The sequence below is a fragment of the Trachypithecus francoisi genome, unplaced genomic scaffold (genome assembly GCF_009764315.1).
Source record: "Trachypithecus francoisi isolate TF-2019V2 unplaced genomic scaffold, Tfra_2.0 Lachesis_group9, whole genome shotgun sequence".
NCBI lineage: Eukaryota > Metazoa > Chordata > Mammalia > Primates > Cercopithecidae > Trachypithecus > Trachypithecus francoisi.
The window spans coordinates 50,793,328-50,817,353 of NW_022681474.1; the positions used below are offsets into that span (position 1 = coordinate 50,793,328).

General features: G+C 39.3%; 1 protein-coding gene across 3 annotated transcripts in view; it reads right to left on the minus strand.

Moving 5' to 3' along the window:
* Nucleotides 1–24,026, minus strand: part of WAPL (WAPL cohesin release factor) — an 88,458-nt gene that overhangs the window by 54,933 nt on the left and 9,499 nt on the right. For 2 of the 3 annotated variants that reach the window (XM_033209799.1, XM_033209797.1), the window contains exons 3-4: nt 9,314–10,339; nt 6,493–6,611 (exon numbers count right to left, since the gene is read on the minus strand). In XM_033209799.1, coding sequence (XP_033065690.1) covers nt 6,493–6,611; nt 9,314–10,339 — 1,145 coding nt within the window. The remainder of the gene's footprint in view (nt 1–6,492; nt 6,612–9,313; nt 10,340–24,026) is intronic. The other variant, XM_033209798.1, reaches the window with a different exon arrangement.

Consider the following 24,026-nt stretch of genomic DNA (forward strand, 5'->3'; position numbering starts at 1 on the left):
ACATGTACACTGCTGCCTTCTAAGCTATGTTCGTAGCAAAGAAACTACTCTAACATTAAGTTCAAAACTAAGTTAAAAAAACAGAACACAAATAGGTACAAATGACCTCAACTGAATATAGAATTAACCATAAGCAGACAATATAAAAATCATTTCAACAAATTTTAACACACTACCGTAACGGTTCATCCTAAGTAAACTATAATCTAAGGACAAAACGAATTGCAAAGAAATTAAAATTCACTCAGTATATTTACTGCTCATGTCACTGGAATTACAATTTTGATATATATGTATGCTGTAGGATAAAGCAAATAAGTCTACAATTCTGTGATGTTAAATTTGAAGGCCGGGCGCAATGGCTCACGCCTGTAATCCCTAGCACTTTGGGAGGCTGAGGCGGGTGGATCACCTGAGGTCGGGAGTTCGAGACCAACCTGACCAACAGGGAATAACCCCGTCTCTACTAAAAACACGAATAAAATTAGCCAGGCATGGTGGTGCATGCCTGTAATCCCAGCTACTCGGGAGGCTGAGGCAGGAGAAGCACTTGAACCCGGGAGGCGGAGGCTGCAGTGAGCCAAAATCGTGCCACCGCACTCCAGCCTGGGTGACAGAGCAAGACTCTGTCTCAAAAAATAATAATAATAAATAAATAAATTTGAAAAAAAAAAAACTATCAATAACATAAACTCATGGTTCATTTTTCAATGTATCTCCTAACTCTGTCCAAACAAAGGCCCTTGATGTGATGAACACATTCAGCACTCAGATCTTGGTTTCTGAGTACTAATGTCCACAAACAGAACCAAGTTCCTAGAAAAACACATGATTCCATGACTTAACAGGGAATCTACAAGATGAGCCTGAGCCATCTTATCGTACAGAAGGCAAGGGAAGTGCTCAAAGATGACAGGTTATTTCAAAAGGATACAAGAGACAGCTTGAAATGGTTCACACTGGCCAAATCTAAAACAACTTCAACTTAAAAAAAAAAAAAGCAAAATCAACTATAAAACATTTAGTAAATAGTATTTATTTTTATTGCATATATTTCACATGCAAGATAATGCTTTAATATACACAGTGATTACTACAAGCATCCATCACTTTCCAGTTACCCTGTGTGTGTGTTATAGAGCACCTACAATCTACTCTCTTAGCAAATTTCCTATGTTATTAACTACAGGTCTGCTACTATACATCAGATAGCTACATTTATTCATCCTATGTAACTGCAAGTATGTACTGTCTGACCAACACTGCCCTATTTCCTCCCCCTCCTCATCCCTGGTAACCACCGTTCTATTGTTTCTACATATTCAACTATTTTTAGTTTGACACACAAGTAAAATCATGCCATTTTTAATATTCTTTGTGTCTGAGTTACTTAACTTAGCATAATGTAAGTAAAAATGTTATCCAATAAGCAGAAATTACTGAATCTACACTGATGGAGACAGTGGGAAGGAGACGGGAAGAAGGAAGAGAGATGAAGGTTCCTCTTTACAAAATTCCAGCTATTAAATGTGTAAGAAATAACGATTAGAAAATTCATCATTCTGTAACTCGAGCAATAAATGATGTAGGCAAAACTCAACAATGGATATGAAAATGATGAGGTAAGACAACAATGGGGAACAGGGCATGCATGTGGTACCAGACTAGCATTCTGAAGTTTCCTAACTAAATTATAAAAGCAGAAATGTACTTATATTTTGGAGAGAGGTGGTGATCAAACAATGCTAAGAGTGGAGTAACCAGATGTCATGAGACTTCTGATGTAAAGCATCATACACAATGCAACCAGTGAAATAGTCTCTCCCCTCTCCCACACACATACACAAAGTCTAACCTGAATTTAATCAAACTTCTAGACTTAAATTCTGGTACTTTAACGTAGTGATGTAACAAGTTAAATGACATCAGTAGGAAACAGATAAATTCTGATTGTAGAACTTTCCGTAAGACAAATAGCCTAGGCTCTTAAAAAACCATCAGGGCCGGCTAAGCACAGTGGCTCACGCCTGTAATCCCACCACTTTGGGAGGCCGAGGCAGGCGGATCACGAGGTCAGGAGATCGAGACCATCCTGGCTAACACGGTGAAACCAGGTCTCTACTAAAAATACAAAAACGAAATTAGCCAGTCGTGGTGGCAGGCACCTGTAGTCCCAGCTACTCACGAGGCTGAGGAGAGTGAATCGCGTGAATCCAGGAGGCAGAGCTTGCAGTGAGCAGAGATGGCGCCACTGCACCCCAGCCTGGGCGACAGAGTGGGACTCCGTCTCAAAAAAAAAAAAACAAAAAGAAAAGAAAAAACATCAGGGCCAACGGGAATTTTTTTCAAAGGAGGGTACTGTTCAAAACTAAAAGAGACATAACTAAATGATTATAATGGTTTGGGAAAAAAATATGAAAAGACATTTTGAAGATGGGGAAAAATGAATACACAGTGATTATCAAATTATATCAAAGAATTACTAGGAATTGACTTAAGTGTTATATAACCACAGGTATAAGACCTTTCTCTTAAGAAATACAGGCAACTTACTTTCAAATAAGACCTTATATATGTAATATAATAAACTTGCAAATAAGACTATCTATATTTAATATAAGTATTATATATTATACAGTAAATACGTATTATAGAGAGCAAGAAAGGGAAGGGACCATGTACAATTATGGTTAAATGCTAATTGGAAATCAATCTAGGCAGAGGGATATGGGTATTCATCTTACTGCTCTTTCACATTTTCTGTATATTTCAAATTTTAGTTTATTTATTTACCTTATTTATTTTTAAGAGACAGGGTCTCACTCTGTTGTCCAGGCTGTACTGAAGTGATGTGATCATAGCTCACTGCAGCCTTGAACTCCTGGGTTCAAGTGATCTTCCTGCCTCAGCCTCCCAAGTAGCTGGGACTACAACCAAGCCACCATGCCCAACTACATTTTTTTCTTTCTTTCTTTTTTTTTTCTTTTTTAAGATGGGGCCATGTGCATTGGCTCATGCCTGTAAATGCAGCACTTTGGGAGGCCGAAGCAGGTGGATCACCTGAGGCCAGGAGTTCAAGACCAGCCTGGCCAACATGATGAGATCCCGTCTCTACAAAAAATACAAAAAATTAGCCAGGCATGGTGGCACTTGCCTGTAGTCCCAGCTACTCAGGAGGCTGAGGCAGGAGAATTGCTTGTGCCTGGGAGGCAGAGGCTGTATAAGTAAGCTGAAATCGTGCCACTGCACTCCAGCCTAGGCAACAGAGCCAAGACTCTACCTCAAAAAAAATTTTATAAAGATGTTATCTGGCTTTTTTTACTGGATTGACATTTGTATGAATGGTGCAAAAGCAAGGGTGGGTAAAACTGCTGGTGCCTTAGCACCAATAAAGGTAGGACTTCTGAACTGCTACATACTATGTAGCAGTCAAAAAGTAAAATGCCAGTTTCACTTAAAGCCCTTAATGAAGGAATAAAAATGGTTAATTTTATTAAATCTCTATCCCTGAATACACTAATAATCTCTGTGACAAAACAAGTATGCATAAAATACTTCTGCTGCATGTAAAGTACAGTGGCTGTATGGAGAAAAACCATCACTGTTTAAGTTGCAAGCCAAACTAGCTACTTTTTTCTCAAACATCATTCTTTACTGGAAAGATCAACAAACTATGCTGATTCAAACATGGGAATGTGGCAGGCATTTTCTCAAAAACAAAGAGTAAATCTGTTACCATCAGTTGTTTTCCTTGAAGTATCTGCTTCCAACAACAACAACAACAACAAAAATTGAACTTTCAAGCAAAAACAAAGTTTAGAGAACTTATATCTACCACTGTGAACCTGATAGGTTCCCAGTACTTACAAACTTTTCTGAGTTTGACAGTGGTATTTTGATACTGTATAATGAAATGTGTCATCATTTGAAAGATGTGCATAATTCATCGTAACCAGTATTTTGCAAGTGACCAATACATGATGTTACAAAGCATGTATGGGTAAATGCCCATTTAAAATGCAAGACAAAGCAGATTTTAATGCAATGGTATGAAAGGTTACTGGCATGGTTTCAGATTCCAAGTTGCAACTAATCATCAAGAAACTCCCATTTATTGAGTTTTGGGGTAGTACTGTAGAAGAATATCCAAAATTACCCAAAAAGGTTGTTAAAATACAATTACATATATCACTGTGAAGTCATACAGTTTTCTAGAAATTCAAAGTCTCACCTAAGCACCTGGAGTGCAAAACTATAGCACAATTACATTGAAAAGATCCCCAAATGGGCTCTTTAGGTAAAATAGGAAAAATAAGGCCATAAAAATTGAACACACTCATTTGTTACTTAAAAGCAATTCAATCTACAAGAATAAAAGGTACTGACAATCTCTAATTTTAACTTTAAATAACAAAATACTATTAACAAGCTATTTAAGGAATTGTTTACAAAAAAGGTGAAATCAAATTATTCTCAATACCTATGCTGGACCATATTACATTTTGGGAGGCCAAGGCAGGCAGATAGCCTGAGCCTAGGAGTTCAAGACCAGCATGGGCAACAAAGTGAAACCACATCTCTACAAAAAATACAAAAATTAGCCAGGTATCAAAACACACGCCTGTAGTCCCAGCTATTCAGGAGTCTGAGGTGGGAGGATCACCTAAGCCCAAGGATGTCAAGGCTGCACTGAACAGTGATCACATCACTGCACTCCAGGCTGGGTGAGTGTGAGACCATCTCAAAAAAAAAAAAAGAGGAATAAAGTTGGCCCTAACCTTATAGCATATACAAAAATTAACTTAAACAGAACAAAGATCTAAACGTAAAGACCTGAAACTATAAACTATAGGAAAAAAACATAAATGAAAAGGTACGTAACACTGGATCTGGCAACAATTTCTTGGATATGACACCAGATGCACAGACAACAAAAGGATAAATTGAACATCAAAATTAAAAACTTTTTTGCATCAAAGGACAGTATCAATACGGTAAAAAACAACTAATGAAATAGAAGAAAATATTTGTAAATCCTATTACTGATAAGGATTAACATACTACTACAACTCAATAAAAACAAAAAACTCAATTATAAAATGGGCAAGGGGCCAGGCACGGTGGCTCACGCCTGGAATCCCAGCACTTTGGGACACCGAGGCAGGTGGATCACCTCAGGTCAGGAGTTAGGGACCAGCCTGACAAACATGATGAAACCCCATTATTAAAAATACAAAATTAGCCATGCATGGTGTCACATGCCTGTAATCCCAGCTACTTAGGAGGCTGAGGCAGGAGAATCGCCTGAACCCAGGAGGCAGAGGTTGCAGTGAGCCAAGATTGTGCTACTGCACTCCAGCCTGGGCAACAAGAGCGAAACTCCATCTAAAACAAACAAGCAAGCAAAAACTGGGCAAAGGACTTAGACATTTCTTCAAAGATACAAAAGTAGCCAGTAAGCATATAAAAAATGCTCAACATCACTAGTCATTAGTGAAGTGCAAATCAAACCACAATGAGATACCACTTCATACCCATTAGGCTATTATCAAAAAACAGAAAATAGAAGTGCTGATAAGGATATGAAGAAACTAGGGCCCTCATACATTGGTGGTAGCATATATTGCTGGTAGCAATGTAAAATGGTGCAGACATCACAGAGAACAGTTTGGCAGTTCCTCAGAAAGTTATAGGCCTACCATATTGACCCAGGAAATCCACTCCTAGGTATATATCCAAAAGTACTGAAAGCAGAGACTCAAACAAATATAGCTGTGTGCCAACCTTCACAGCAGCATTATTCACAGCAGCCAAAAGGTAAAAACAATCCAAGTGTCCATCAACAGATGAATGGATAAACAAAACGTGGGAGGTGTGGGGGTGTGGTGGTGGTATGTTTGTCTCACAATGGAATATTATTCTTATATATATATACACACACATATATATCTCACATACAATGGAATTTTATTCAGCCATAAAAAGGAATGAAATTTTTACATACAGTAAAAGACAGATGAACCTTAGACAAATTAGGCTTAGTGAAATAAACCAGATTCATACAATGTTTGTCCTTTTGTATCTGGTTTATGATGAATATTGTATGATTCTATTTATATAAGATACTTAGATAAAGCACATTCCTAGAGCAGAGTGGAATAGTATTGACTAGGCATGGGGTGGGGGAGGAAATTATTGGTTAATGGGTACAGAGTTTTTGTTGGATATGATAAAAAGGTTTGGGGTATAGAGAATTGTGATGGTTACATAACACCGTGAAAGTAATGCCACTGATTTATACACTTGAGAATGGTTCAAAAAATATGTATATTTTACAATTTTTAAAAAAATGGTTACATCTGAAAAAAGGACTTACATATATCCTTTGAAAGACAGTTGCTATGTTTATTAGTAACTTTCAAATAAAAAATAAAGAGTTGAGCCCTCCAATAACAAATAAATAATAAAAATCACTGATAGTGCTTTACTTACCCGTTTGGGGCCACTAAAAATCTTTCTGGTATTTTCCTTTGATTTATCTCCTTGTTTATTTATGGGTTTCTTCACACTTTCAGGCACACCAGGCAAGTCCTCTGTAAAATCCAAGTTTTCTGAAATAGTAATCAAAACTATCTAGCTTACTAATATTTCAAATTACCTACCAGAAAACCTATCAAGATTATATATATATGAATCAATGAAAATGTGAAGAAAAGAATAAAGGAATCAGAGCACCACAGAGCTGACCAAATACTCCCTAGAATAAGAAGTTTCATTCTGCCATTCTCCCTTCCTGCTTGCCCCTCCTGAGAGAGCAATCATAAACCTGGTTGCTGTATATGTGTTCTAGTCTTATTTTATGTTAAATGGAAAAATCAAATCTTTTCCCAAATAATTTTCTTACTTCCGAGAGGTCACATAACTGCTGGATATCTATGGATACTGCCACTGGAATGGTATAGTTTATACATATACAAAACACCATGCGGTATCTACCTGTAACATTTTTCAGAACTTTAAATCCACTAAATCACGCTGGCCTTCAAAGAATGCCTGCTGGCAACTACAAAAGCCACATTTAAAACACCAGAAAAGGAGGACAGTTATCCTTGGCAAGAGATTTAAAATGACCTAATACAACAAAGTTTAATGATTTGTCGGTCTTCAAACACAACTAACCAAAAAATCAGTTTATTTCCCAACTGGTTAAAAATAGGTATCTTTTTCTAAGCTAAACAAAATAGGAGAATAGGAAGACTTTTCTGTATCCCAATGCTTAAAATTTTTTGCTGTTTCACATATGGTATGAAGACTCAAATTTCAACTTTGGGTAGATCAACCAAATGGCCTCTAATTGTCAAATGTTATTTAGCATCTACTTCAAGTTTCTCAAAGGGAGTCTAATTTCACATTTTAAATCTTTAAAAGTTTTATTACCCAAGATGTAAATTTCAGTCACAGATTTTCAATTGCAGGGGATAACTTGCTATCCAGATTAGAATAAAAGCTTATAAGTAAACTGCAGCAGGACAAGGGCACTGGTACTGTATAGCAGTATTTATCATTCTACTGAGGAAGCAAATGCCTAGCTGTTCTGCCCAGCCAGATCGTAAGTGACTATAGTAAGCCTGCGGCAAACTTCCATTCTCCGGAAAAGATTCAAAGACAACACTGGATATATTTCTTTTTTCTTTTTTTTTTCGGGGGAGGTAGGGGTGAGCCCCTAGGGGTACTCCTGTGTATATCTAGTTTTGAAGAATAAATTAAGCAAAACTATTTTTAGGCCAAATAAAGCAAAACGGTAGGTAATCTCAAGAATGACATATTCTACAAGAGAATCTGTATTTTAAAATACTATTGTAATTCTAATTTACCATAATGACACTTCTGTGGCCCTACCAGGAAAAAAGCTTTATTTAATATGTAAAGCAATCCAGAAAAACTGTATTTGGTTAAGAAACCATGTATCGGCCGGGCGCGGTGGCTCAAGCCTGTAATCCTAGCACTTTGGGAGGCCGAGACGGGCGGATCACGAGGTCAGGAGATCGAGACCATCCTGACTAACACGGTGAAACCCCGTCTCTACTAAAAACTACAAAAAACTAGCCGGGCGAGGTGGCGGCGCCTGTAGTCCCAGCTACTCGGGAGGCTGAGGCAGGAGAATGGCGTGAACCCGGGAGGCGGAGCTTGCAGTGAGCTGAGATCCGGCCACAGCACTCCAGCCTGGGTGACAGCGCGAGACTCCGTCTCAAAAAAAAAAAAAAAAAAAAAGAAACCATGTATCCCAGAAGCTTTCACAAATTCTTTCTCACTAGACAGTCAATCCACTTCACAAAGCCCTTGTCAGGTAATGACTTAATTATAGCAGAGCTAACCTACTTCATTTGTTTGTCTCTCACAGTGGAGACAGAACTCCTTGAGGACCTTTAGTCATTACTGGGTCTACAATCTCCACACAAATTAAATTTCCACAGTTAAGAGTGAATGCATAGTTACCTGGTACTTTTCAATTTTATTGAACCAACTTAAGATGGTTTGAGAGTGTTTTGAATGTTTATTAGTTTTCAGCCAACCACAAAGAGTCTTTAAATTCTAATCTTCTGGTATTTCCCTCATTATAACCATTTGTTATCAGCATAGTTCCAAAGGTCCAAAATCTAATCTATGTCTTCACTGCATTTGCATTTGTCAAGTGGAAACATCATGATGTTTGGTGTCCCTGCCCCATATACATACATGCTTTAAAATTCTCAAGTGCTAAAGGTTAAATTAAAACTCAAAGTATGAAGACTCTCCAATCTACAGAATGGTTCCTTAAAACTTGGGACCTGATCATTAACACTTAAAATGCTGTACCTTTAGTTAGTTCTAAATAGGTACTTTTAATAAATATAACAAGCTAAAATTGAGTATCTAAGAAGAAACGATGTAGGTGTTGATTTAAGCCTGAAAAATACATTTAAAGTAGTCCCCCCGCCATCAATAGGGGATACATGCCAGTTCCTAGTGGATTCCTGAAACCATGGATAGTACACCAAAACCTGTATATACTATGTTTTTTCATATACATACCTATGATAAAGTTTAATTTATAAATCAAGCACAGTAAGAGATTAGCAATGACTAAACAAAACAGAATGATTATAACAATACGCTATAATAAAAGTTATGTGAATGGGGTCTTTATCTTATCATACTGTACTCACCTCTTTTCAGAATGTGGTTGACCTTGGGTAATTGAAACCATAGAAAGTGAAACTGCAGGTAAGGGGGGGACTACTGTACTTACTATATATTTTTTAAAAATTCTTACCTGCATTGTTAGTACCAGACTGACTGTCCTGGGAATTATCATTGCTTTCTGGGGGAGGCTGCAAGGAGGGTGATGGAGCTGTTTTAGTTCTTTTTTTGCTTGTCTTTCTTTCCACTTGACAGTCATCATCTTCATCATCATCGCTTTCACTGAGATCATCAAAGCCAAAATACTTAATTTTGTAATTAGAACTTCCAGAACCCCCTTCATCACCTCCTGTCTCATGATCTTCAAAACCAAAAAATTCAAGTTTAACATCCTTTTTGGATTTGGTATTACTAGGTCGAAATCGAGTAGTGGTCTTAGAAGTTGCAATGTCTGCCTTTTTTCTGAGACGACCAGCTTCTCCCAAATCTGCAGGAGTGGATGCAGTGAACTCATCCATGCTGCGTTCCATAGTATCCTGTATGGTAACATTACAAACTGACAAGCAAGATGGATGTAAAACAGTGTAATCTCTAGTCCGTCCAACTGTCCCTCTAAAACTGGTCCCACAACTTACACCGCCTTTCTTTGCCTGATTCAGGCCATCTTTACTCGATTCACTGTTTGCTTTGGCTAAGGCCTGACTGGTGCCATCCATCAGCTTATCAAAATTTGACGCTCCTTGGGAGGATTTCGCTTTATTGGCCCTACAGTACGTCCTACAGTTGGTTGGCCTAAGAACACTTTGTACAATATCTTCCTCAATGGCTTCATTCAGATTTTCCAATCGATTTTTAAAATCGTCATCCTTCATCTCCAAAAGGGGATCACTATCCAAATTTAAAATACAGTCTTCTGATCTGATATCTTCAAAATCATTATCCCATTCATACAAACCAGTTCTTACAGATCCCTTGATTGGAGATATTTCTGATGGTGATTCTGGCCTTTTCCCAAACTGGGAGTTCCAAGTATCGTTTGCTTCCTTGATTTCAGAAGCCACTGTAGTTTCTGCATTGGGTTTCTTAGTACTGTCGTCAGCATTTTTGTGAATATGGTGACTATTCTTCTCACGTTCTTCATGAAAATTCTCCACTTTATCTGTAAAAATAAGTCAAAGGATAAAAACATGAGTGGTATCAATATAAAAGTTAATAAACAACAGACATGTGGTTAATCAATAGTATATGATCAATCTTGAAAGAACTGCAAATAATTTTAAGTTGTGAAGAAATTAATGTTTACATATCAGACATTTTCTGTCCTATCTTTTCAGTATATAGCTCTCATGTCTTCTACTGACCTTTCCTCAGGCAATCAAGTCCCTTAAAATTATCAACTCACAAGAAATTTCAGCAGGGTTAAGCAACGGAATCCATTCAGAATGACATGCAAATGACTCAGCCAAACCTTCTTAGGGGTATTAAGGGCTTTTCAAATAAAGATGCTTAAATTAAAAATTATTCAGTAAAATCAACGGAAAAACCTTCTACCAATGTTTTTATTTATCTGGCATAGGGCTGCCCATAAGGTATGCTAGTTCTATCTAGAAGCCTGCCCATAGGATCAGGTTTCTCTAGCTATTTCTGTTCTTTCTTCTAATCCTATAAAGCCATATAACCTCAAGGAATTTTTAACAGTAGTTCTGGTGTGTTAGTTAAATGGCTAATAGTGGCTATTTATGCATATCAGCCAGTAACAAATCCTTGGCCTGCCTATTCATCTTTTATGTGGAGAATTCATTTTTGTTGCCTTCAATTTTTACTATCAGAACTTTTTTTTTTTTTTTTTTGAGGCGGAGTCTCGCTCTGTCGCCCGGACTGGAGTGCAGTGGCTGGATCTCAGCTCACTGCAAGCTCCGCCTCCCGGTTCACGCCATTCTCCTGCCTCAGCCTCCCGAGTAGCTGGGACTACAGGCGCCCGCCACTTCGCCCGGCTAGTTTTTGTATTTTTAGTAGAGATGGGGTTTCACCGTGTTAGCCAGGATGGTCTCGATCTCCTGACCTCGTGATCCGCCCGTCTCGGCCTCCCAAAGTGCTGGGATTACAGGCTTGAGCCACCGCGCCCGGCCCAGCATGAGATACAAATATGATTCCAACTGGTATTATTATTAATTCCCTCAACACTTACTTGTAGAAAAACACTGGCAAAATGTATACTCTATGACAAACAATAAAATTACTTCTAGAAAATATATCTACATTTAAGGAAATTTATTTACAAATCTCAATTAGTATCATCAAATACAGGTGAGAGGGATGCTTTACATGGACAGATTCACTATAAAATGTTTAATGCTACCCAATAGGTTTTCCTCCCCTCAAGACAGGATCTCACTCTGTTACCCACACTGGAATACAGTGGTATGATCACGGCTCACTGCGGCTTCAGAGTCGAGCACAGTGGCTCATGCCAGTAATCTCAGCACTGTTGGAGGCTGAGGCAGGAAGATCACTTGAGCGCAGGAATCCCAGACCAGCCGGTGCAATTTAGCGAAACCCTGTCTCTTCAAAAAAATCAAAAATTAGCCTGGCGTGGTGAGGCATGCCTCTACTCCCAGCTACTCAGGAGGCTGAGGTGGGAAATTACTGAGCAGGAAGTCAAGGCTGCAGTGTGCCATAATCAGGCCACTATAGATTGCATTCCAACCTGAGTGACAAGCAAGACTGTCTCAAAAAAAAAAATTTTGAGCAGCCGTCACCAACGAAATTATAATGACATCAAGAATACACACATGAAAAATGCTTATCATGAGTTGCTAGGGAAACACAAAAGGTAAACTCCTTAATATACTAAGAATCCTTACACATCAGTAAATCTAATGTCCCAGTACAAAATGGAGCTAGGGGCCAGGCACAATGGCTCAGGCCTGTAATCCCAGCTCTTTGGGAGGCCGAGGTGGGCAGATCACTTGAGACCAGAAGTTCGAGATCAGCGTGGCCAACATGGCAAAACCCTGTCTCCACTAAAGAGACAAAAAAAAAAAAATAGCTAGGCGTGGTGGCACATGCCTGCAGTCCCAGCTACTTGGGAGGCTGAGGCACAAGAACTGTTTGAACCCAGGAGGCAGAGGCGGTTCCAGCGAGCTGAGACAGAACCACTGCACTCCAGCCTGGGCAACTGGGCAAGACGCTGCCTCAAAAATAAATAAATAAGAAGCTAGGAACACAAAGGAGCAATTCATTAAAATATATATAATGAATTAAATAACTTATGAAGGATACTCAATTTCACTCACAAAACTCAAAGTAAAACAAAGCTGAACTATATTTATATAAGCCCCCAGTATATGCCTGGTACTATTCTAAATACTTTCCATTAATTTATTTTATCTCAAAGCAACCATCAGGTAGGTACTACTGCCATATTCATAATCCCTTTCCCACAATTCCAACATCCAAAAAGCTCTAAAAAGTAAAAAGTTTTCTCACAACACACTTGGAAGCAAAACCCGACCCCAGCCAAAGGGAGGTTGTTTATAGTATTTACCCTACTTAGGGAAGGTATTTTCTCCTCTGAAGAAACACTCTATTTGAATAGAGAACACCACCTCAGATCCTGATAGGGGAGTTACTATAAACTTTCCAAAATCCAAAATAATTCTAAATTCTAAGACACATCTGGCCCCAACGATTTCAGATAAGGAAATGTGAACCTCTATCTCATTCCACAGATAAAGGACAATGGGCTTACATTACTAGTTGTTGATTACATGGCTATTAAGTGGTATTTACTCTCTGAAAAATAAGGCAACTTATTAAAAAAAAATTGGAAGTAACTTGAAAGTCTGACATTAATAAGGAATTGGTTAAGTAATGTATAGCACATACAGAAATTGACAACATGCAACAGTATTTTCTCAAAGGATAGGGGGAGGGCCAAAAAGAAAACTGATATGGTATTATCCCCAAGATATTACATGAGAAAGAGTAAGGTACAAAACAGCAGCAAATCATCATTTTGTGGATTTTAATTTTGTGGATTAAAATACACAGGCACACATGTACATACAGATATGCGGAACTGCCTGTATTGCTTGTATGTACACAAAACATATCAGAAAGGTTAAAACAAGTAACAATGAATGGTCGTTCCAGAGAAAACTGAGGTGGCTAAGGAAATGTGCTAGGAGGGAAGTTGTTAACCAACACCACATTGAACCATGTGCAAATAAAAGGTATTTTTGTGTGTTTTTGGGGTTTTTTGTTTGTTTGTTTTGCAGCGAAGTCTCACTCTGTCTCCCAAGCTGGAGTGCAGTGGCACGATCTCTGCTCACTGCAACCTCTGCCTCCCAGGTTCAAGCTGCCTCAGTCTCCCAAGTAGCTGGGATTACAGGCACCCTCCACCATGCCCAGCTAATTTTTGTATTTTCAGTAGAGATGGAGTTTCACCACATGGGCCAGGCTGGTCTCAAACTCCTGACCTCAGACAATCCACCCACCTCAGCCTCCCAAACTGCTAGGATTACAGGCATGAGAAACCGAGCCCAGCCATAAACTTTTAAAAATAAAAGTAGGGCAGGGGCTGGGCGTGGTGGCTCACGCAGTAATTCCGAAGGCATGAGAATTGCTTGAACCTGGGAAGCAGAGGTTGCAGTGAGCTGAGATCACACCAGTGCACTCCAGCCTGGACAACAGAGCGAGACTCCATCTCAAAAATAAATAAATAAATATAAGCCCTTTCAATGCCACTTAAGAAACATCTCCTGCCCTTATATTCAGACATGGGACATAATGGTCAAAGACATATTCGTGTGTAATTTATAGCACATACAGAAATTGACAACATGCAACAGTATTTTTTCAAAGGGTAGGGAGAGGGCCAAAAAGAAAACTGATATGGTATTATCACCCAGATATTACATGAGAAAGTGTAAGGTACAAAATAGCAGCAAATTATCATTTTGTGGATTTTAATTTTGTGGACTAAAATACACAGGCACACATGTACACAAAGATACGTGGAACTGCCTGTATTGCTTGTATGTGCACAAAACATATCAGAAAGGTTAAAACAAATAACAATGAATGGTCGTTCCAGAGAAAACTGAAGTGGCATTTATGTGTAATACTGTGTAGCATTTATGTGTATATAATACACATGTATTAATACACTACATATGTATTAATATATTAATATAATTATACATGTGTATTATACTAATACATTATATTAATATATTAACATATTATACTAATATATTAATACATATGTGTATGTAATACTGTGTAGCATTTACGTGTATATAATAATATTGTGTAGCATTATGTGTAATAGCAAAACACTAGAAACAGCCAAACTATCTGTAAGACACCAGTTATAGTACTATGAAAACTATAGTTATAGTACTATGGAAACTACAATGGAAACTAAAACCAGTTACAGTACTATGGAAACTACAATGGAAACTAAAACCAGTTATAGTACTATGGAAACTACAATGGAAAACTATGAAACTGCTTTAAAAAAACCAAGGCAGAGCTATAAATATCAGTAAGATTATAACAATGTATAAATAAATCTATAATAATCTATATCAGATTATAATTAAAATAAGATAATTTTAATTATAATCTTAATATTTATAGATCTGCCTTATGTTACAATAAACATCTTAAAAGATTAAGTGTTTTTAAAAGCATAATACACTAAACATATATGCATATATGCTCCCATTTGTGTGTGTTTTTAAGAACACAAATATAGACATACATGCTGTGCCTACTAAAGACTGTGTAACAGACTGTTAACAGCACTGGTTCAGTGGAAGGGAATTCACTTTTCACTGTTAATATGGTCATGTGGCTGATCACCACAGGCACCTGAAAGGCCACAGGAAAAACACGGCACATCTTCCTAAGTGAGCAAATCTTTACTCAAAGATTTGAAAGATAAAAATTATTTTTTAAAACAGTTAAGGCCAGGCGCTGTGGCTCACACCTGTAATCCCAGCACTCTGGGAGGCCAAGGCGGACGGATCACTTGAGGTCAGTAGTTTGAGACCAGCCTGGCCAACATGGTGAAACCCTGTGTCTACTAAAAATATAAAAAATTGCCCTGAGTGGTGCTGCACAATCCCAGCTACTCAGGAGGCTGAGGCTGGTTGAATCACTTCAACACAGGAGGCAGAGGTTGCAGTGAGCCAAGATTCGCCACTGCATTCCAGCCTGAGCAACGAAGTGAGACTCCGTCTTGGGGAAAAACAAAAAAAACAAAAAAACGGTAAAGCGTTACAATTGGTAATCCAAAACATTTTATATTTTATAAGGCATACCTATAAAATACAAAATTTACATGCAATTTTAAAGATAAAACACTAAACTAAAAACAATTTCAAAAGTACTACTCAGCTTGGCCCACCACACAGAACAGTCCAGGTTATCGTAACCTTCCCTTAGCTCCCACTAACACAGTCTGTGGAAAGCCTAGGTACAATGGCGTTTTAAGGAAATTCACTTCTAAATCCCCAACCTCCAAGTGTATACTGTTCCGAAAACTGATTTGCCAACCCACCTGGCATTAACCAATCACTCTTCTCCCACATTACAAATATTAATAACAGCGTATCGCTCACCTATCCCTAATCTTATATGGTACATTTCTCCAACTCTTGACATGATCTATAAAGAAATAATGTGATAGATTGTTGATAACGTGATAGATTGTTGGTTTCTATACTTCATAATTAAGTAAAACTTTCATGTGTGGGTAACAAATCCTTTTCATGTCAGGTGGTTTCCTAAATTAATTGCATTTCACAGAATTGAAAAGACCTAACAAACAGATTCATTATTACAATGAATTTCTATGACTACCACACGCTTTGTGGCATGCAAAAATTCAAATAATAGAATCTGTTATAACAAAATTCTTACCATTCTTATCTTTATCTTATGAATTTATGGCTTCTCAACATTTACACATACTAAAAAATTGAAATAGGATGCCAGGTGCGGGGGCTCACGCCTGTAATCCCAGCACTTTGGGAAGCAGAGGCAGGCGATCACAAAGTCAGGAGATCGAGACCATCTCGGCTAACACGGTGACGCCCCATCTCTACTAAAAAATACAAAAAATTAGCCGGGTGTGGTAGCACATATCTCTAGTCCAAGCTACTTGGGAGGCTGAGGCAGGAGAATTGCTTGAACCTGGGAGGCAGAGGTTGCAGTGAGCCTGGGCAACACAGCGAGACTCAGTCTCAAAAACAAAAAAAAATTTGAAATAGGAATAATAGGGACATCGTAGTATGTGCTTGTATTGTAGTCCCACCTAGAGCTATCCAGGGTACTGCGGCCAGCAGTTCATTTGAGGCTGCTATGTTATGATCACACCTGTGAGTAGCCACACACTCCAGCCTGAGCAACACAGCAAGGCTCCATCTCAACAACAACAAACAACAAAAAATAGGAAGAAAATTGATGCCAAAAACTTTTTTGTCCAAAACCTTTATATACTTTGGCAATAATATTCATTCATATATATATAAACTGAAAAAAACCCACTCATCTCTTAAAAGATACATTTCCAGTAAATTTTATCTTTAATATATACAGCATTCAAGTTTGATAAATTACAGCATTTAAGTTTGATCAAATATTCTGCTGAGAGAGAGAGAGCATTTGATCAAAAAAAAGTAAGCACTGGTAACTGTGATTATGATGTAGTACAGAATCATTTTTAAAACAGTTTACAGCATTACAGTCACATAAAATTCCTAAAAGCTGTGGAGTTTTTTTTTTTGTAGAGACAGGGTCTCCCTATGTTGCCAAGGCTGGTCTCAAACTCCTAGACTGGGGTGATCCTCCCAACTCAGCCTCCCAAAGTACTGTGATTACAAGCTTCAGCCACAGCGCCCAACTTTTTTTTTTTTTTTTTTTTGGAGACAGAGTCTTGCTCTGTCAATGAGGCAGTGGCGCAGTCTCCACCTCTCACGTTCAAGTGATTCTCCTGTCTCAACCTCCTAAGTAGCTGGGACTACAGGCGCGAGTCATCATTCCCAGCTAATTTTTTTATTTTTAGCAGAGACGGGGTTTCACCATGTTGACGAGGTTGGTCTCAAACTCCTTACCTCAAGTGATTTGCCTACCTCAGCCTCCCAAAGTGCTAGGATTACATGCATGAGCCACCAGGCCCGACTGCAGCTCTTAAAAATTTGAATTTAGGCCAGGTGTGGTGGCTCACGCCTGTAATTCTCTCCCACTTTGGGAGGCTGAGGCGGGCGGATCACGAGGTCAGGAGATCAAGACCGTCCTAGCAAACACGGTGAAACCCTGTCTCTACTAAAAATACAAAAAAATTAGCCAGGTGTGGTGGCGGGCACCTGTAGTCCCAGCTACCCAGGAGGCTGAGGCAGGAGAATGGCATGAACCTGGGAGGCGGAGCTTGCAGTGAGCCGAGATCGCGCCACTGCACTCGAGCCTGGGTGACAGAGTGAGACTCTGTCTCAAAAAAAGAAAAATAAATAAATAAATAAATAATTTGAATTTAAATGCATATACATATTTTTGTACCAAGAATTATGAAAAGGATGACCACTAAAAGACTAAACATAAATACCATAATCATCAGGATAAAATTCTGAAGGGGAAGTAGGATAGAAATACAATTTCAAAAAGAACAAGGAACACTATATTCTAGCTATTAAAGAGCATGTTCTTGTATTTTTTAAAACATACAAAAGTGAACAGTTTCTGGGGCATAATGGGGACTCGTAAGAAAGAAAAATTATTAAAGAAAAAATTTTAAAAAGAGAATGAACAGCAGGTAAATATGGCATGTGCAAGCAAGAAAATAATTACGGGCCAGAAGCAGTGGTTCATGACAGTAATCCCAACACTTTGGGAGGCCAAGGTGTGAGGACTGCTTGAGCTCAGGAGTTCGAGACCTCGTCTCTACTAAAATCAAAAAAATTAGCTGACTGTGATGGTGCACACCTGTGGTCCCAGCTTCTCAGGAGGCTGAGGTAGGATTACCTGTGCCCAGAAGATTGAGGCTGCAGTGAAATATGATTGCATTACTGCACTCCAGCCTGGGCGACAGAGTGAGACCCTGTCTCCAAAAAAAAAAAAAAAATACTTTGAGGGTGAGGAAGTGATGCATGGAAGAGCTTCTAGAGTGGCTTGGCACAATTCTATTTCTTAACCTAGGTAATGGTTACAGGAGTGTTCCTCTTCTAATAATTAATTAAGCTAGACCTCTTCTGTGCGGTTTTCTGTATGTTTTATTTTACAACTTAAAAAAGTTAAAGAAAACCACTGTGACACCTAAACTGCATGTTATATTTTAAAATGTCAATATTGGCCACGTGTGGTGGCTCACGTCTATAATCCCAGCACTTGCGGGGAGCAAAGCAGGGGGATCACTTGCATCCAGGAGTCAGAGACCAGCCTAGACAACAGAGTAAGACTGTCTCTACAAAAAAAAATTTTGGGCCGGGCGCGGTGGCTCAAGCCTGTAATCCCAGCACTTTGGGAGGCCGAGACGGGCGGATCACGAGGTCAGGAGATCGAGACCATCCTGGCTAATACGGTGAAACCCTGTCTCTACTTAAAAATACAAAAAAAAACTAGCCGGGCGACGAGGCGGGCGCCTGTAGTCCCAGCTACTCGGGAGGCTGAGGCAGGAGAATGGCGTAAACCCGGGAGGCGGAGCTTGCAGTGAGCTGAGATCCGCCACTGCACTCCAGCCTGGGTGGCAGAGCAAGACTCCGTCTCAAAAAAAAAAAAAAAAAAAAAAAAAATTTTGAAAATCAGCCGGGCGTGGTGGCATGTTCCTACAGTCCTAGCTACTCAGGAAATGGGGGCAGTAAGATCACTTAAGCCCAGGAGTTTAAGGTTGCAGTGAGCAATGATCACACCACTGCACTCCAGACTGGGCTTCTAAAAAAAAATTTAAAGGATACCTGGGGTTCATCCTTTCTACCACTTCCTTGTCCTAGACTTGACTAAGGGTGCCTCTTCTCCTGCAGTCTTCCCTGCTATTTCAGAGCAGGATAGTTTGGGGACACTGACATGTTGACTCTCCAGAGCCTCTTTATAAAATGATTACTCCTCCACCCTGTTATATAAAAGCCCCTTCTTGGCTTCTTTGATTTTCTTGTGTAAGACTAAACAAATAATAATAAAAAGACAACAAAAATAAACAAGGAAAGATTTAAGAAAAAAAAAAAAGTAGTAGCCGGGTGCAGTGGCTCACACCTGTAATCCCAGCACTTTGGGAGGCTGAGGCGGGTGGATCACCTGAGGTCAGGAGTTCAAGACCACCCTGGCCAAAATAGTGAAACCCAGTCTCTACTAAAAATACACAAATTAGGCAGGTGTGGTGACAGGCACCTGTAATCGCAGCTACTCAGAAGGATGAGGCAGGAGAAGCATTTGAACCCGAGAGGCAGAGGTTGCAGTGAGCCAAGATTGCACCACTGCACTCCAGCCTAGGCAATAACGAGACTCTGTCTCAAAAAATAAATAAATAAATAAATAAATAAAGTAAAGCCCCTTCTTTTGAGGCTTGTGCTAGTTACCCTCCAATCTTCCTAATACCTGTCATCCAACAACCTCTTATTCAACCTCTTATTCACCGTTCATGTATTTAAGGATTTTACACCATATTTATAATCTACTCCATCCCAATTTTGCTATCACACTGAATTCCACCAAATTCCAACCCTCTAACTTCCCAGTTCCTTAACCTATCTCATCATCAACAATCTCCCGCATTCCATCTCAGCCACCAGTTTTCATCCAGAAGCTCGCCGTACATCCTAAAATGCTTTACTTCTTAAACATTAAAATCAGATAGCCCACTTTTTTTTTTTTATCATAATCTACCAACCATCCAACTTGCTTGTGCCAGTACTCCCATTCTTCATTTTTACTTAAGAAGATTCTCAGTATACTACCCCTTTTCTCCCCTTTCTCCTATTCATTAGCCCTGTCCAGGCACTCAGCATTTTAAATTCCACAGTCTAATCTTCTCAATCACTCTCTGAGCAATAATACTCTAAATTCCCTTGCTTCTCTCTCTTCATTCCACATGCTGACAGAATGTCTATTGAGGACAATTCTAATAACTCTATCCAATATTCTGTATTCTGTACAGGTTCCAGGTAATGGGGCCTACTAAAGGAGGGGGAAAAAACATACTCACACACTAGGTAGATTAGTGACCATGTGTTTTCAGTAACACCAACTTCAACTAAGGCCTCAATAATGTCCAGAAATTCTACTTTGTCTCTAGACAGCTCACTCTCCCACTTTAAGTAACATCTATCTGAACTCTTTCCTGCTCCCCTAAACCCCCCAAGTTACCCTGCACGCCCAGGCTGGAGTGCAATGGCGCAGTCTCGGTTCACTGCAACCCCCGCCTCTCCGGTTCAAGTGATTCTCCTACCTCAGCCTCCAGAGTAGCTGGGAATACAGGTGCCCGGACCATGCCTGGCTAATTTTTGTATTTTTAGTAGAGACGGGGATTCACCATGTTGGCCAGGCTGGTCTCGAACTGGTAACCTCGTGATCTGCTCACCTCGGCCTCCCAAAGTGATGGGATTACAGGCATGAGTCACTCCGCCGGCCTTTTTTTTTTAATGGAGACAGAGTCTCGCTCTGTCACCTAGGCTAGAGTTCAGGGGCGTGATCTTGGCTCACTGCAACCTCTGCCTAGTGGGTTCAAGCGATTCTCCTGCCTCGGCCTCCTGAGCAGCTGGGAATATAGGCGCACACCACCACGCCTGGCTAATTTTTGTATTTTTAGTAGAGACAGAGTTTCACCATGTTGGTCAGGCTGGTTTCGAACTCCTGACCTCCTGACCCACCTGCCTTGACCACCCAAAGTGCTGGGATTACAGGCGTAGCCACCGTGCCTGGCTGTCTGGCTTCAAGTTCTAAAAGCATAGAATACTTAGGGAAAATGCTCTGAAAAGCACAACGTATTATATAAAAGTGTTGTCATATGTTACTTCTTTATCATGACCAGCAGAAATCAATAACTCTAAAGTACAGAGGCTATGTTTATAAATTTCATATTTTACCCCATAGCTGGTATTCAAACTGGATCTGAGAAGAAATTTGTTAAGTGGTCTCCCATGCTTTTGTTAATACACAAACCTTGAGAATAATACTCTTTTTACTCAGAATATCTGAGTAAGAAACAAAAGTTCTGCTTTAGAACAAAATGAATTTACTTAAAATTATAATGCCTCTTTCATAATTTACATAATGTCGAATTTCCATTTGTATACACACATATGAAAATAAGAAGTAGAAAACATCTATAAAAATCAAGTCAAAAACTTTATTCGGTAAGTATTAAAAATAGTTTGGTCATCATTCTCGTTTTGTTTTTGAGATGGTATCTTGCTGTTTCGCCCGGGTTGTGACCCAATCATGGCTCACTGCAGCCTCGAACTCCTGGGTTCAAGTGATCCTCAACTCAGTCTCCCAAGTAGCTGGAACTACGAGTACACCCCAACACATCGGGCTAATTTTTCTTCTTTTGAAGAAATGGGATGTCACTATGTTGACCAAGCTGGTTTTTAACTCCTGTGCTCAAACCATCCTCCCACTTTGGCATCCCCAAGTGCTGGTATTACAGATGTGAGCCACCATGCCTGGCCCATCATTCTTATAAAAAAGAAAATTACTTAAGCCAGGTGGCATGCCTGTAATCCCAGCCTCTCAGAAGGCTGAGGCAGGAGGCTGAGGTGGGAGCATCGCTTGAGCCCAGGAATTTGAGGCCAGCCAGGGCAAGATAGCAAGATCCCACCTCTTTAAAAAAAAAATCAGATCTTTAAAATTAAAAAAAGCAGAAAATTACTTGAACAGAGACAAGAGGGAATCCATAATTTGCCCCTCGCAAAATAACTTTATTTCCAACATCAAGATAAAACTGTTCTTACAGTGACAGTCTCTTCTAAATATACAGCTTTGAAGACGACAAAATTAATCTCATTCACATCAGAATACAACAGCACTGTATGAAAAGAACACTTTGGATATTTCCCAGATCTTCCACTTAACAGTTCAAGTTATTCAACCTCTGAACTGTGCCTTACCCTCAATACAATGGAAATAAAGCCTCCCTTATACAGTTGTGATTAAGGATCAATTAATATGTAAAAATAGGAATTTAAGAAATAACAGGGCTGGGCACAGTGGCTCACGCCTGTAATCCCAACATTTTGGGAGGTGGAGGTGGGAGGATCACTCAAGTCCAGGAGTTCAGGACAAGGCGGGGCAACATACTGAGACACTGTCTCCACAAAAAAATTTAGAAGTTGGCCCAGTGTGGTGGTGCACCCCATACTCCCAACTGCTGGGGAGGCCAAGGAGGGAAGATGGCTTCAGCCCAGGAGGTAGAAGCTGTGATGAGCCAGGTACTCCAGCCTGGATGACAGAGTAAGACCCTGTCTCCAAAAAATAAAAAGAAAAAAGAAATAATAAGTCTTATCTACTTCTCTTAAAAAGAAGCTGATTTTAGATATGATTTAAATATATTCTACACAACAAATACATTCAATAAATAAAGGCAGGTAACTCTTGCTGATACTATCCTTTCAGGACTTAAAAAATAATAATAATCCTCATTAATCATCTATAGTTTATCCAATGACAATCTCATCTCTCAGGTCAGAAGTTCGTGGACTACTCTAAACTTTCAGTAATAATTCATTTCCCATTCTAAAAAATCACCTTCAGTTCTAAATCTAAGTTAAAAATCTCCTGACAATACCATCGCTCTAACTTACACAAATACTCATTACAGCTTTAAACAAATTAAAAAATTTTATTGGCTACAAAACCAGTCAGGCAAATTAAGAGCCTATGCTGTAGTTTTCTCAGTATTTGGCAGGATACGTAGACTGAATCCCAGCTGACTGGCAAGGAAAGTGTGCCAAGCCGAAATATAAGTCTTTGCACACTTTAGAGTCCAGATTAAAAACCTGTAGCAGACAGAACAAAGAGGAGAAATGGAAGTAGCCTTGCATAAAAGGCAAGAGAAGACTTCTTTTTGCCTCTACTACAGACAGAACTGATTCAAACCATTAAGGACTACCTGGAGATCTCTTAGCAGGGTAAACCTTTAGCTCCTGCTAACAGTCATTTTTAATGGGCACACCTGGCTGAGAACTGACTGGCTTTAATAGCAACCGTAATCAGAAATTTCTGTTTTCAAAATTAAAGATTAGATACAGAAGTATTTGCAGATAGAAACAGAAATCTGAAATTAGCTTTAAAATCCAGGGAGTAAAGGATGGGAAATGGAGAGAGTAGTGTGCAAAACAGATGAAATAAGATCTACCAGATACTAAATATTGGAGGTGGACAATCAAGTACATGAGGTTTTTTTTACCATTCTATTTTTGCGTGCCTGAAAAGTTTCATAATAAACGTTTTCTTCTTGTTTAAGGAATAGGACATTTTAGCAACATGACTCTTCCCTGAAGTACCTATTCAGTTTGTAATCTTGTTTCTGGTTCCCTTACCCATCAAGCATCTGTCTGGAAAATGGGAACCATTGTAGATTTTGTGGGTTGTTTTTTGTTTTTGTTTTTTGAGATAGTCTCCCTCTGTTGCCCAAGCTGGGGTGCAGTGGCACGATCTCGGCTCACTGCAACCTCCACCTCCCCAGTTCAAGCAATTTCCAGCTAACTTTTTTTGTATTTTTAGTAGAGATGGGGTTTCACCATGTTGGCCAGGCTGGTCTCGAACTCCTGACCTCAAGCGATCCACTCCTCTCAGCCTCCCAAAGTGCTGAATTACAGGCGTGAGCCACTGCACCCGGCTATTGTATG